The 14,637-nt window shown below is 46.2% G+C and overlaps 1 protein-coding gene across 1 annotated transcript in view; it reads left to right on the top strand.

The window, feature by feature from the left end:
* The first annotated feature begins 389 nt into the window (after positions 1-389).
* LOC110536801 (zinc finger SWIM domain-containing protein 6) overlaps positions 390-14,637 on the top strand; it is a 74,857-nt gene continuing 60,609 nt past the window's right edge. The window contains exon 1 of the mRNA XM_036937055.1: positions 390-863. Within this exon, the coding sequence (XP_036792950.1) occupies positions 437-863 (427 nt within the window). The 5' untranslated portion in view covers positions 390-436. The remainder of the gene's footprint in view (positions 864-14,637) is intronic.

Raw genomic sequence — 14,637 nt, forward strand, 5'->3', positions numbered from 1 at the left:
CAACGGATCCAACCCCCCCTTTACCCCCGTTTTTCGCGTTTTGCGCCCACGACTGCCTTCTCAGTCCGTCAAGAGAAATGTCAATGGTCGCCCATCATTTTCATTACAAGGCCTGTACATCCTGAAAAACATATATATAAGTTCCCCGGCACCTTCCCAACTCGTCCTGTTCGAACGAGCTGCCTCACAAAGGATTTGCCGACGTTCGGGAATTCCGCCTTTCATTCCCTTTTTAGAACCGGATAGGCCCCGCCCCTTTCTCAATTTGTCAACACAAAGGGATTTGACAACATTGTAAACGGACCGCCCACCATGCCCAAATAAGGTCCATTTGCCCATACACGGCACACAATTGATTCTAGCGTAACCTTTTCCCTTCCTTATCCAGTTTATATGGTACGTTGACTTCCGCCGTCGATGTTAAAGCAGTGCTATCATGGCGGAGCGCGTTCAGCAGCCCCCAGCCAAACGGCTCTGCTGTAGACCGGGTTATAACACGAATTGTAGACAGGGACAACGGGCCGGGGGTACGTTATGTGGCGGTTCGGGTGCGGCCCAAGGCGGGTCGAGCAAAACCCAGACCCCGGAGTCTCTGTTGGACATCTCGGCCCGGAAAGTGGCTGAGAAGTGGCCGTTTCAACGGGTAGAGGAGCGCTTCGAACGGATCCCGGAGCCCGTACAGAGACGGATCGTTTACTGGTCTTTCCCAAGGAGTGAACGGGAGATCTGCATGTATTCTTCGTTCAGTACAGGGGGAGAGGAGAGTGGAACTAGCGGGGAAAATATTGATGAGACGCGGCTGCCTTTCAGACGAGGCATCGCTCTGTTAGAGAGCGGCTGTGTGGACAACGTATTGCAAGTCGGTGAGTAGAAGGACCCAAGTGGATGAAAAATAACATTTTATTTTATTTGAGTTATGGTCAAAACTAGAACACGAAACAACATAGGTTGAAATATATTACTAAAGCAGCGAGAAACGAAAAAGGAAGTGTGTTGAATTAGGTTTGAACAAAGGGGAATGAGGCGACAAAAGGGGGAGGGTTAAATCGCCGAGCTGCGTTGGCGCTATGTGTGTTGGCTATATGATGGTCCTTTTTACAAAAATCCTAATTCTATTTTTCTAACAATATATTGGTTATTATAATACAGTTGGCTATGTCTATGTACCATAATACATGTGCTATGCTTGAAGTGATTTTTGTTTTGTTTGCTTGGTTGAAAAATAGCGTAACCATTACGGAAGTAGATGGGGGATTTAATAAATGTGACCATATACTTGACTCGCATTCTAACATTTTCATATTTTCATTTAGCCTGCCACAAATAGGCTAATAGTCTATTTTCATACTTTGAACTGAAAAAGGCGATGCTTTTCTGGGCAGTGCGTGTGTCGCGTAATACGGTTCAGGGCTGAAACCTTGTCGACTGTGTTTATTTTCCGAAGTGAAAGGCATGGGGGAGGTTTTCTGGTTTAACCAGCTAGAACATAGCTCTCAGCTGAATTGACAGTTATTTCTACGTACGTGCCATCCTATTTATTCACTAGAAATATGTAGACTAAAACGATTACAGACGATTATGCTATGCAATCAAATCATGTTATATTTGAGTAACTGAGAAATAGCCGTTTTGGTAACACAGTTTTGACCGAGGATCGTATTTTAGCCTACCCAGTGCGCATATTGAACAGCCGTGAGGCATTCCCATTGAAAGCCTTGGTACTTTGTTCCCATTTTCATGTTCATTTGTCTTTTCAGCTTTCTGTCACCCTCCAAAAGGAAGGCAAACAAATGCGTATTTTTATTTATTTTCACTGCTTGTTGGAAAGGGGTGGACGTAATCGCGATTTAAAGCCACATTGACTATTTTTTTTAAATGGACCTTGAGATGCACCAAATTGCTGCTAATTGGGTCAAGTATGCTTATTTCCGTCATTGTAATAACCATTAGCAGGCCTACCAAAATGTAGCCTTACATACTAATGAACGCACGGTCACGTAATTAACCCCCCTGTCGACCCTGAGATACCTGCGGGGCTCCCTCCACATTTGAACTCATATGCCACCTTTGTTGTGAGTTCATTAGAGCTCTCCATCCCCCGCCTTTGGAAAGCGTTCAGCGTTCTAATCCCATTACTCTGCGTGGTTAATCTGAATTGTAATACAATATGCAAAAGTAATTTTCTGCATGGCAATCCATCCCTCCCTGTCCCCTCCTCCCTCTGAACGCAGTGGATCGGCTGGGCTTTGTGCCCTAGCCACAGTGCCAACAGAGCTCCAGGCTGCTGACTATCTAACACATTATACTATAGACCCAGGCCTGTGTCTTTATCTAGTCTATAGGCAGAGCACCGCTACAGCGGGTCTGAAATTGTCACCCTTGATAAAGATGAGCAAATGACTGTATAATATAAATAATTCAAATATTGAGCTATATTGTATGCTCAAAATACATTTTAAATTATATTTTTTACTAATACAATTGCTCAGAGAAATATTTGTTGTAATATTTAGTAAAAAGTCATATTTTTATTGACTCCCCTGTTTTCAATACATTTTCAATAACACACCATGAAAGGATAATGGTACTGGCCATTTTTCTAAAAGAGTTGGAAAACACATCCATACAGAATCCTTCCAGATCCTTGATATCCTTCATCTGCTCTTATGAACTGCCCTCTTTCATCCAAAAATCCACCACCATATTTCACAGTAGGTATGGGGCTCTTTTCTGCTTATGCATTCCAATTTCTACGCCAAACCCAACACAGGTGTGTGTGGCCAAAGAGCTCTATTTTCATTTAATCTGACCAAAGCACTGGTTCCAATCTGTGCAAAATGCCGTTTTAGCAATATCCAGGCGTTTACATTTCTTAGATGACATGAAAATAGAGCTCTTTGGCCAATTACACCAGTGTTAGGTTTGATGTTGAAATTAGAATGCATGAGCAGAAAATAAACCAATACCTACTGTAAAATATGGTGGTGGATCTTTGATGTTATGGGGCTATTTTGCTTCCACTGGTCCTGGGGGCTCTTGTTAAGGTCAACGACATCATGAACTTTACCCAGTACCAGGACATTTTAACCGAAGACCTGGTTGCCTCTGCCTGGAGGCTGAAAGTTGTCCGCAAGTGGAGTTTCCAGCAAGACAATAACTGCAAGCACTCATCAAAATCCACAAAAACGGTTAATTGGTCTCAACATTTTGCAATGGCCATCTGTCTCCAGACTGGAAACCCGTTGAAAACCTGTGGTTTGAATTAAAGAGGGCCGTCCATAAGGCCGGATGGAGGATTTCAAGGATCTGGAAGGGTTCTGTATGGAGGAATGGTCTAAAGATCTCTCCCAATGTGTTCGTCAACTTTTCAAACAGTTTAGAAAAAGGCTCAGTGCCGTTCTCCTCACAAGGGGAGGTATTGAAAGGTATTGGAAACAGAGGTGTCAATCTTTTTAACCCCTACCTTTTTTGGATAAATGTTTTTGTTTGTTGACTTGTTAATTAAAATCTCTTTCTCTGAGAAATTGTATTAGTATACAATATAATTTCCCCCTTTGTGCATACATTATAGCTCAGTATTTTAATTATTTATTTTAGTCATTTCTGCTCATCTTTATCAAGGGTATCAATTATTTCCGACCCTGCTGCATATCCTCTAGTCTTTCTGCTCATATTGGGAAAGAAAGAAGATAAATGATTCCTCCTCTATCAAGAGGCTCTCCTTTCTCCTTATTTTCCACAGGGTTTGCTGCCGATTTTCCGATTAAAAAAAAAAAAAAAAAAATCCTGTCAGAGATGAGCATGCCTCTCTCCTTTGTGTGTGTGTAAGCGTGTGCGTAGGGCTCAATCTGCATGCTAGCAATGGGGAATGACAGCAGAAAAAACCCAGGGAGGGTTTCTTGGCTGCTTGCACCACAGCCTGGAATTTACTGGAAGAATGGAGCCAAGAATTGATAAATAAAACATGCAATCTTCCCACACGTGCTTCAGCAAGAGGGGGAAGAATAGGAGAGGGGGGTTCGTTGTGAACAGACCTGGGGGAGAGGATCCGTTACAGATCTGTTTGGCACACATGCATATGTACAGTGTGGTATACAGTACACACCCTCTCTACACAGGAAGTACACATACACACACAGTATATGTGACGTGTAGGTTAACTGCCTGCTTAACATCCAAATTATTATTACCTTATTGACGGTCAAAATCATATGATCATTTTCTTGACACCCATAACACGTTATGACATGGTCATAACCGTGTCATAATATGTCATAACAGCTGACATAACCTGTTTTTATAATATGGTCATAACACTGACATATAGTTCGACCTGTTGTGATATATATTGTTTTATTTTATGGCTGGTTATAACATCTACATAAGTGTCAACCTACCACACAAGGCAAAACATTCCATTACACCATAGCCTACGTGTTAACAGTATGTTTTTGATATATTTCTATACACAGAACCGATCAAAAGTTTGATCACACCTACTCATTACATTTATTTATTTATATATATATATATATATATATATATATATATATATATATATATACTTTTTTCTACATTGTAGAATAATAGTGAAGACATCGAAACTATGAAATAACTCATGGAGTCATGTAGTAACCAAAAAATATATTTTATATTTGAGATTCTTCAAAGTTGCCACCCGTTGCCTTGAGGACAGCTTTGCACACTCTTGGCATTCTCTCAACCAGCTTCATAAGGAATGCTTTTCCAACAGTCTTGAAGTAGTTCCCACATATGCTGAGAATTTTTTGGCTGCTTTTTCTTCAGTCTGCGGTCCAAGTCATACCAAACCATCTCATTTGGTTTGAGGTCGGGTGATTGTGGAAGCCAGGTCATCTGATGCAGCACTCCATCACTCTCGTTCTTGGTCAAATAGCCCTTACACAGCCTGGGTGTGTGTTGGGTCATTGTCCTGTTGAAAAACAAATTATAGTCCCATTAAGCGCAAACCAGATGGGAAGGTATATCGCTACAGAATGCTGTGGTAGCCATGCTGGTTAAGTGTGCCTTGAATTCTAAATTAATCAGACAGTCTCACCAGCAAAGCACCATCACACCACCACCTCCATGCTTCACGGTGGGAACCAAGCATGCAGAGATCATCCGTTCACCTACTCTGCGTCTCACAAAGACACGGTGGTTGTAATCAAACATCTCAAATTTGGACTCATCAGACAGATTTGCTCGTGTTTCTTGCCCCGAGCAAGTTTCTTCTTATTATTGGTGTCCTTTAGTATTGGTTTCTTTGCAGCAATTCACCCACAAAAGCCTGACTCAAGCAGTCTCATCTGAACAGTTTATGTTGGGATGTGTCTTTTACTTGAATTCTGAAGCATTTATTTGCGTTGCAGTCTGAGGTGCAGTTAACTCTAATGAACTTATCATCTGCAGCAGAGGTAACTTGATTCCATGAGTTATTTCATAGTGTCGATGTCTTCACTATTATTCTACAATGTAGAAAATAGTAAAAATAAAGAAAAACCCTTGAATGAGTAAGTGTGTCCAAACTTCTGACTGCTACTGTGTGTATAAATATATCAGAAATATACTGTTGACATGTAGGCTAATTTGAATAAATGTCAGTTTTTACTTTAGGTGTCATAATCAGTCAAAATAACGCAATATATGTCATAGCAGGTGTGAAAATGTGTCATTAGTGTTATGACCATGTTGTGTTTGCTATTATGACACTGGGTATTAAGTAAAGTGTAACATATCATATTCCTCAATGTTGTTTTGGATGAAAAACATATGGTTGTTAATGTCTCTGCTGAATTGTCTGTCACTGGCAGGTGTCCCAGTCAGTCTGTTTTATCCCAAGGCCAAATTAGAGGCCCTACCTATCTAGCCTGCTCAGGTCCTGCTGATTGGAAAGCTACTTATCTGATAGCCAGCTCATAGTAAACATGTCATGGACATGACTGCCTGGATGAGAGAGAAACACACACACACAGGACGGGCTATGGCTAGCGCTCCTCTCTCTCACAGGGATCTATCACTGCTGTTAGCGGTCTAAAAAACACTGACACGTTGCAGTGTGTGTGTCTTTCTGTGTGGATAAATACACGTTTCACTGTGCAAGCAGGTGCAGGCAAGTCCTTTTCCATATGGGCATGTGGAATACAGAACCGTGATAAGGCAAACGTAGGAAAGTGAAGGGAAATAAATATTAGCCTTTTTTTCTAACTAATGTCTTCATACGTGCCTAAGGTTGTTATTGTTATGCAATGTGTTGTCATCCTCCGGTAACTGGTTATAAATGGTGTAGGCCTATTACACGTTTATAACCATGTCTTTCTATTCACAGACGTTAGTAATGTACTGTCTTATGTATCGTGCATTCATTACCTCATTGTTAGACGTTAAGATTCATTATCCCCTTTATAAATGCATTATCCTGTCCTCTAGCAGCGTGTGTCGTGTCAACATTGATCCAGCTTGTAAAGCAGCTCCTAAACCCCTCCCACGACACCCCAATGAGGTCAAGTTCAACCCCTCCCCCTCTCCTTTACCTCAGTGACCCCATCTCTCTCCCCCCCCCCCAGCTTGTCTGTCTGTTTCCATCTGTCTCTGTTCTATGAGGTCAGAGTTCATCAACACGGATCCTATTAGCTGTGAGTGTCTTATTGCTGAGACAGGACTTTGGGGGATTTGAGTGAGATGTTATGGTGTGTGCGCGTGGATCCATGCATGCGTGTCTGCCTGTACGTGTTGTTTTGGGGGATGGGAGAGATGATATCTTTGATAATCATAACCAGAAGACAGCAAAGGTTTTACTCTCTCTACTGAGGGAAGTCGGAGTGTATTTGTGTCGACCAGAATGTAGGCTGGTGTGAACTGTCGTGCTCTCAGTCATTCACTGACCAGTATCTAGTGTTGACAGGACAGTTTGGCCATTTAACATGACATAACATAACAGATTAATATGCTGCTATATAAAGATACAAGCACCCCAGTATAACCTGATGTCATGTTTGTACAACAACGTTGCCTCTGACCATATGACACTGGCCCAGGAAGGAGCATATTGTGGTTACAACTTAATCCAGAAATGATTGGCATTAAGACTGTCTGCCATAAGATATGTGAGTGACGTAGACCCAGTCTATCATCAGACAGGGCATGTTTATTTTCTTTGTGTAAGCCCTAGCTGTGTTTAGTGGGCTGAGTTCATTATAACCACGCAGGCCATACACACTGCTAGTCATGCATGACAGAATAGCACACTGCCATTTTAGGCCCAGAAATGGCAGAATATGCATATCAGGGCCAAGGTCTACAGAACCCAGGCTTCACTGCCTAACTCCCTCACTGTTTCTCTGGTCCTCTGAAGTGACTTCATTCCTCTGTCTCCTCTCCTCGTTTTGCACTGATATGAGCGAGTTGAGCAGGGGAAAGACAGCCACGAAGGGCTTCCGCCATGTTACTTTCACTTTCTTCCAACTCTTTTCAGATCATTACAGATTAAGTAGAGGACATGATGCAATGGGTTTGTGTGTCAAGTGTTTCTGGAGGCTACTTCTGTATTTAGAGCTTCTGTCACCATTATTCTGGATTTTACAGCCTTTTACCTCTATTTACAGCCATTTACCTCTATTTACAGCCATTTACCTCTATTTACAGCCATTTACCTCTATTTACAGCCTTTTACCTCCATTTACAGCCATTTACAGCCATGTACCTCGATGTACAGCCATGTACCTCTATGTACCTCGATGTACAGCCATGTACCTCTATTTACAGCCATGTACCTCCATTTACAGCCATGTACCTCCATTTACAGCCTTACAGCCATGTACCTCCATTTACAGCCATGCACCTCCATTTACAGCCATGTACCTCCATTTACAGCCATGTACCTCAATTTACAGCCATGTACCTCCATTTACAGCCATGTACCTCCATGTACAGCCATGTACCTCCATTTACAGCCATGTACCTCCATTTACAGCTGTTTACCTCCTTTTAAATCTATTTATGTTTAACTTAGGCTAACTTCATTACAACATCACTGAGATTAGTGTTACCGAGGTTTTCACCATCAGAATGCAGAGTGCAGAATTGAATACTTGGCATGGGGCTGTTGTTGTAGAGACTCCAGGGGCACTGGGCTGAGGGGAGGAAGACGGTACACTTAAGGGTAAGTCCGTATCAAAGCCTGAGCTCTTATAGCTGGTCGTCTACTCATGTTCTAGAGACATGAAGGAGGAGGAGCGCAGGAGAGTGATAGAGCAAGTCTTCTTCCTCATTACAGGTGCATCCTGCTGGTCAGTGGTTGGAGCTGAGGGCTGTGGTCTGGTCCTGGCGTGGGGATGGCAGAGTGTCACCACACAGTCAAATCTCACCCTGCCTCAGATCAGACTCTCACACAGGGCTTTGATGTCCCTCCCTCTGCTACAAGCATTTACAACCAGACTACTGCACAGGACACTACTTCTGGCTACGTTCACTATGGTGTACCAGAAGGCCAGGGTTTTGTTCCAGACAAAGCAAGTGTAAAGGTTGCGTGAAGGATGGCAGAACAGGCCTGACATGCTCTCCAGCTACCAGATGGGTGTTCAGGGTAATAATGGTAGGATAATGACACGTTGTGTAATAATAACACATTCATAACCTCCATTGTCGCTCAGTAAGACCAATGTTGGCCTTTCCCCTCCTATCATCACCGTCTCAGACACACACACACATTATTTATTATATTTATATATCTATATTCACACACACCTTGACCCGTGTGCTTTGAAGTGTCAGATGGTGAAGGTTCATATGCATTCTCTATAAAACATAGGGTCTGTACATATGGTACAGCCGGTTAGGGTTTACACACCAGACAATGCCTTATGGAGAGGCTGGCTAGGCTTTATAGACTCATGTCTGTTATGTGAGAGATGTGGCCCAGCCTGTTGGTGAATTCCACTGTGGTAGAGGGGGGGGGTTTGATTCTGAAGTGATGGTGTTGAACACGAACAATAGAGTTGTACCGAACAGAATGCAAATAGAATGTTTGTTTACTGACTCTATTGTAACACTCACTCACTGCAGTGCACGTGAAACCCCAAGGCCCTAGCAGATTTAGGCACTGATTTTAATGCTGGCTATCTCATCTGCAATCCTCAATCCAATCAATGTTCCGGCGTTCTCCTGAACGATCGCGTGCACTCACTCACTCACACTCTGTCTCTCTACTGGGCTCGATGTTGTTTATCAGTATAAAAGTGAGAGCAAATGGCGACTTTTTCTGCCTCACATTATCCATTTTTATTGGAGCTGCAGTATGGTTAGGCAGTGAACCAAGGCAGAACCACCACACAGAGGGCATCATACACATTATAGCAGAGAAGTCCAGATCTGTACAGCCTACATTAATATGAAGCGTTTTCGAGATTTCAGAGTTAGTCTGACACACTTTATCAATAGGTGGAGGTGGGGATGTAGGCCTATTTAGACTTTTCTTAGTATGATGTACAGATGTATTGTAGTATTGTAGTGGTTCTGCAGTAGTGGTAGTTGGAGAGGGAGGTTGAAAACTAAAGAGGTATGGTGAAGGGTGGGAAGAGAGGTATCTGTGGTAGAGGTGAAATGTTTCCTCTGGTGCCATTTCTCATGTCCCGTGTGTAAATCCTGTGTAGTTTTCCTGTTCTAAGTCCTGGAGTTCTGCCTGGGTATTTCTCATGTCCCGTGTGTAAATCCTGTGTAGTTTTCCTGCTGTTCTAAGTCCTGGAGTTCTGCCTGGGTATTTCTCATGTCCCGTGTGTAAATCCTGTGTAGTTTTCCTGCTGTTCTAAGTCCTGGAGATCTGCCTGGGTATTTCTCATGTCCCGTGTGTAAATCCTGTGTAGTTTTCCTGCTGTTCTAAGTCCTGGAGTTCTGCCTGGGTATTTCTCAGCTCCGTGCGGCTGAAATTCCCAAACTACATAATTTACCCCTGGATTCAGGAGGAAAAATACAGACATGAGCAAAAGTAGACTCACTCACTCACTCACTCACTCACTCACACTCTCTCTCTCTCTCACACACACACACACACACACACACACACACACACACACACACACACACACACACACACACACACACACACACACACACACACACATTATTGTTGTTGCATTGTCCAGAAGGAACCTGCAAGAAGCATTTCATTGGACGATGTATACCATGCATATCCCGTACATACCACTAATGAAACTTGAAACACAAACGGCCACATACCCCAATGTGGCTTTATCTTTCTTCTTATCAGCCGTACAGACCAAATCTATCACACACACACACACACACACACACACACACACACACAGTGGCCTCCCTTAAAGGGGATGTGTCGGTAGAGGATTATTTGTACCCATAGAGCTCTGATCAAGTCAAAGCCTGCTGCTCCCAAAGCATCATGGGATTACTGTTGCTCAGCGCAACACCCAACAAAACTCTGGCAGCATGGAACTATTAGGCTATGGAACCAGTTCCCTGAGCCAACAACTACCTGCCTGCCTGTAACATTCCAAACACACCATGCGTGACACTTCTAGAACATTCTAACACTCAAAACACACTGCTTTGCTACTTGCCATGTTTCCTAAATCTTCTTTTCTCCAGTGGGTCAGATAAAGGCAGCGGAGAGGCCTAGCTAGTCCAAGGGTCTTTAGAAGACGGAGAATACCTCGTCTACAGATGTGCTGTACGTACCTTTCTTAATGAGATGTCAGACAGACCCACACATTTCCCCCACCTCTTCTCCTCGCCTATCCCATCTCTGAATAGAAATAGTGTTGAGGTGCCAGAGCTCAACCTCACTGTGTGTATCTGTGCCACACTGGTTGTGCGTCACACACGTCAGGGTGTCAGCCGTATGCTCGGCGTGTTTAGCCAGCATCCTGGGGAAGGGACAGGGATGGCCAGACAGGATGGTAGGTACTAGGTAGGCGCCCAGGGTAATACCCTGCGTTTGGACCTTGGCCTGCTCTCTGTTTTATAGAACACTTGTACTGAACCTGTAGAGAGACGTAATGGGCTGTGTGTGTTCTCACTGACCTTCTGAACCCCAAGTCACCTATTATCAGGCATGTGCTGCTTCCTGCTTCCTACATTCCCCCTCTCCCCTCTCTCTCCTGTTCTCTCTCTCTCCTGTTCTCTCTCTCCCCTATCCCGCTCTCTCCCCTATCCCGCTCTCTCCCATATCCCGCTCTCTCTCCTGTTCTGTCTCTCCTATCCCGCTCTCTCCCATATCCCGCTCTCTCTCCTGTTCTGTCTCCCATATCCCGCTCTCTCCCCTATCCCGCTCTCTCTTCTGTTCTGTCTCCCCTATCCCGCTCTCTCCCCTATCCCGCTCTCTCCCCTATCCCGCTCTTTCTCCTGTTCTGTCTCTCCTGTTCTGTCTCTCCTATCCCGCTCTCTTCCCTATCCCGCTCTCTCCCATATCCCGCTCTCTCTCCTGTTCTCTCTCTCTCCCCTATCCCGCTCTCTCCCCTATCCCTGTTCTCTCTCTCTTGTTCTCTCTCTCCTGTTCTCTCTCTCCTCTCCCTCTCCCATATCCCGCTCTCTCTCCTGTTCTCTCTCCTCTCTCTCCCCTATCCCGCTCTCTCTCCTATCCCGCTCTCTCTCCTATCCCGCTCTCTCTCTCGTATCCCGCTCTCTCTCTCCTATCCCGCTCTCTCTCTCGTATCCCGCTCTCTCTCTCCTATCCCGCTCTCTCTCCCCTATCCCGCTCTCTCTCCCCTATCCCGCTCTCTCTCCCCGATCCCGCTCTCTCTCCCCGATCCCGCTCTCTCTCCCCGATCCCGCTCTCTCTCCCCGATCCCGCTCTCTCTCTCCTATCCCGCTCTCTCTCTCCTATCCCGCTCTCTCTCCTGTTCTGTCTCTCCTGTTCTGTCTCTCCTATCCCGCTCTCTTCCCTATCCCGCTCTCTCCCCTATCCCGCTCTCTCCCCTATCCCGCTCTCTCCCCTATCCCTGTTCTCTCTCTCCTCTCCCTCTCCCATATCCCGCTCTCTCTCCTGTTCTCTCTCCTCTCTCTCCCCTATCCCGCTCTCTCTCCTATCCCGCTCTCTCTCCTATCCCGCTCTCTCTCCCCTATCCCGCTCTCTCTCCCCTATCCCGCTCTCTCTCCCCGATCCCGCTCTCTCTCCCCGATCCCGCTCTCTCTCCCCGATCCCGCTCTCTCTCCCCTATCCCGCTCTCTCTCTCCTATCCCGCTCTCTCTCCCCTATCCCGCTCTCTCTCCCCTATCCCGCTCTCTCTCCCCTATCCCGCTCTCTCTCCCCTATCCCGCTCTCTCTCTCCTATCCCGCTCTCTCTCTCCTATCCCGCTCTCTCTCCCAAATCCCGCTCTCTCTCCTGTTTTGTCTCTCCTATCCTGCTCTCTCCCATATCCCATTCTCTCTCCTGTTCTCTCTCTCTCCCCTATCCCGCTCTCTCTCTCCTGTTCTCTCTCTCCTCTCCCTCTCCCCTATCCTGCTCTCTCCCTATCCCGCTCTCTCCCATATCCCGCTCTCTCTCCTGTTCTCGCTCCTCTCTCTCTCCCCTATCCCGCTCTCTCCCCTATCCTGCTCTCTCTCTCCTGTTCTCTCTCCTGTTCTCTCTCCTGTTCTCTCTCCCGCTCTCTCCTCTCTCTCTCCCCTATCCTGCTCTCTCTCTCCTGTTCTCTCCCTCTCCCCTATCCTGCTCTCTCTCTCCTGTTCTCTCTCCCGCTCTCTCCTCTCTCTCTCCTGTTCTCTCTCCCGCTCTCTCTCCCCTCTCTCTCCCCTATCCTGCTCTCTCTTTCTTGTTCTCTCTCTCTCCCTCTCCCCTGTCCTGCTCTCTCTCCCGCTCTCTCCTCTCTCTCCCCTATCCCCTATCCCGCTCTCTCCCCTTATCTGCTCTCTCTCCTGTCCTCTCTCGCTCCCTCTCCCATATCCCGCTCTCTCCTGTCCTCTCTCGCTCCCTCTCCCATATCCCGCTCTCTCCTGTTCTCTCTCTCTCCTATCCTGCTCTCTCTCCTGTTCTCTCCCTCTCCCCTATCCTGCTCTCTCTCTCCTGTTCTCTCTCCTCTCTCTCTCCCCTATCCTGCTCTCTCCTGTTCTCTCCCCCCTCTTTGTGTCTGACTAATGACGGACAAATTAGAGATTAGGGGCTTTAGTGGGCCCCTCTGGTTACCATAGCAGCCAGACTACTAACACACACACCCCCTCTGGGTCCTACACAGGCTCACACATGCCCTACCTGGCTTTCCTGTGTGTTTTGTGTGAACGCGTACTCTGTGTGTGTGATGGCCAAATCCAACGGAACGAATGAAGCAGAGAAAACCAGACCAGCCTGAAGGGAAACTGGTTCACTGGTACACGGTGAGGGGGAGGGAAATGGAGATTAGGGGAAAGTTCAGAGAGTCAGGGAGGGGCAAGCAGAGGGGCAAGCAGAGGGGCAAGCAGAGGGGCAAGCAGAGGGGCAAGCGTATCAGTAGGTGTGTGTGCTGAGTAAAGCAGCGAGGAGAGTGCTGAGCTGGTCTGCTGATTGTACAGAACCGACAAGCAGGGCTGTAGCCTATGGCCCTGACAAACACACACAGTTGAAGCGGTTATTCTTAGTCACACTCAAAAGCCACAGAGGATTTCCACGTCTGCTGTCTGTTAAGTCATCTAACTGACTGGCAATTATTGTTCCACTGAACATTACTGTACATGAACTCCCTCAGTTATCAGTAACGCCCACCCCCACACTAAGACTCAACTTCTCACACGCACACACACCAGCAGTCTGAGTCACAGAAGGAGTGTTTATACCTCTCTCTGTCGTGTACCATGGCATAAGGTGTGTGTGTGTGATGTTTGTGGGTAAGAGTGTGTCATTGCCATAAATCAGTTACTCATTAATTTCCTGCTCGGTAAGTTAGGGTTGGGGGTTTCTGCTACACCAGTCAGAACCAGGATGTTGGTGTAATGTTGGACAAAGAGGAGGAAGAGGCTAGACCCTAACCCTGAAGCATGTGTGAGCTTGCATGGTAGAAGTACGTGACGGGGCAAGGGAAAGGTGCTGTGTCAACTGATAGGTGGAAGGAGACATCGTGCTGCCCTCGTCACACACACTGGGATGGATTCTCCAGGCTGGTTATGTGCAACCCCCCCCCCCCTCCAAATGCAGTGCAGCAGGTGTGTGTGTTACTCTTTTTAAACATTAGGACGGAACCAGAGGTTATGGACGGTAACACACAGCTCTCTGCAGCTGGCCATTATAACAGCTGACCAAACTTGGCTCACTGGAAGTCTGCTCTGCTGTGAGAGGCTGTGGGAGCTCCATCATGCTCTGCTGTGAGAGGCTGTGGGAGCTCCATCATGCTCTGCTGTGAGAGGCTGTGGGAGCTCCATCATGCTCTGCTGTGAGAGGCTGTGGGAGCTCCATCATGTTCCACAGCTCAACACTGGAGGGGTTTAGCAAACACATCTCTGTAATAGACCCCAGAGCTGCATCCTTTTCCCATATCTCTCTCTCTCTCTCTCCTCTCTCTCTGTCTCCCTGTCTCCTCTCTCTCTGTCTCTCCCTCTCTCTCTCTCTCTGTCTCCTATCTCTGTCTCTCCCTCTCTCTCTCCTCTCTCTGTCTCTCTCTGTCTCTGTCTCTTTCTGTCTCCTA

This window comes from Oncorhynchus mykiss, chromosome 12, assembly GCF_013265735.2.
Source record: "Oncorhynchus mykiss isolate Arlee chromosome 12, USDA_OmykA_1.1, whole genome shotgun sequence".
NCBI lineage: Eukaryota > Metazoa > Chordata > Actinopteri > Salmoniformes > Salmonidae > Oncorhynchus > Oncorhynchus mykiss.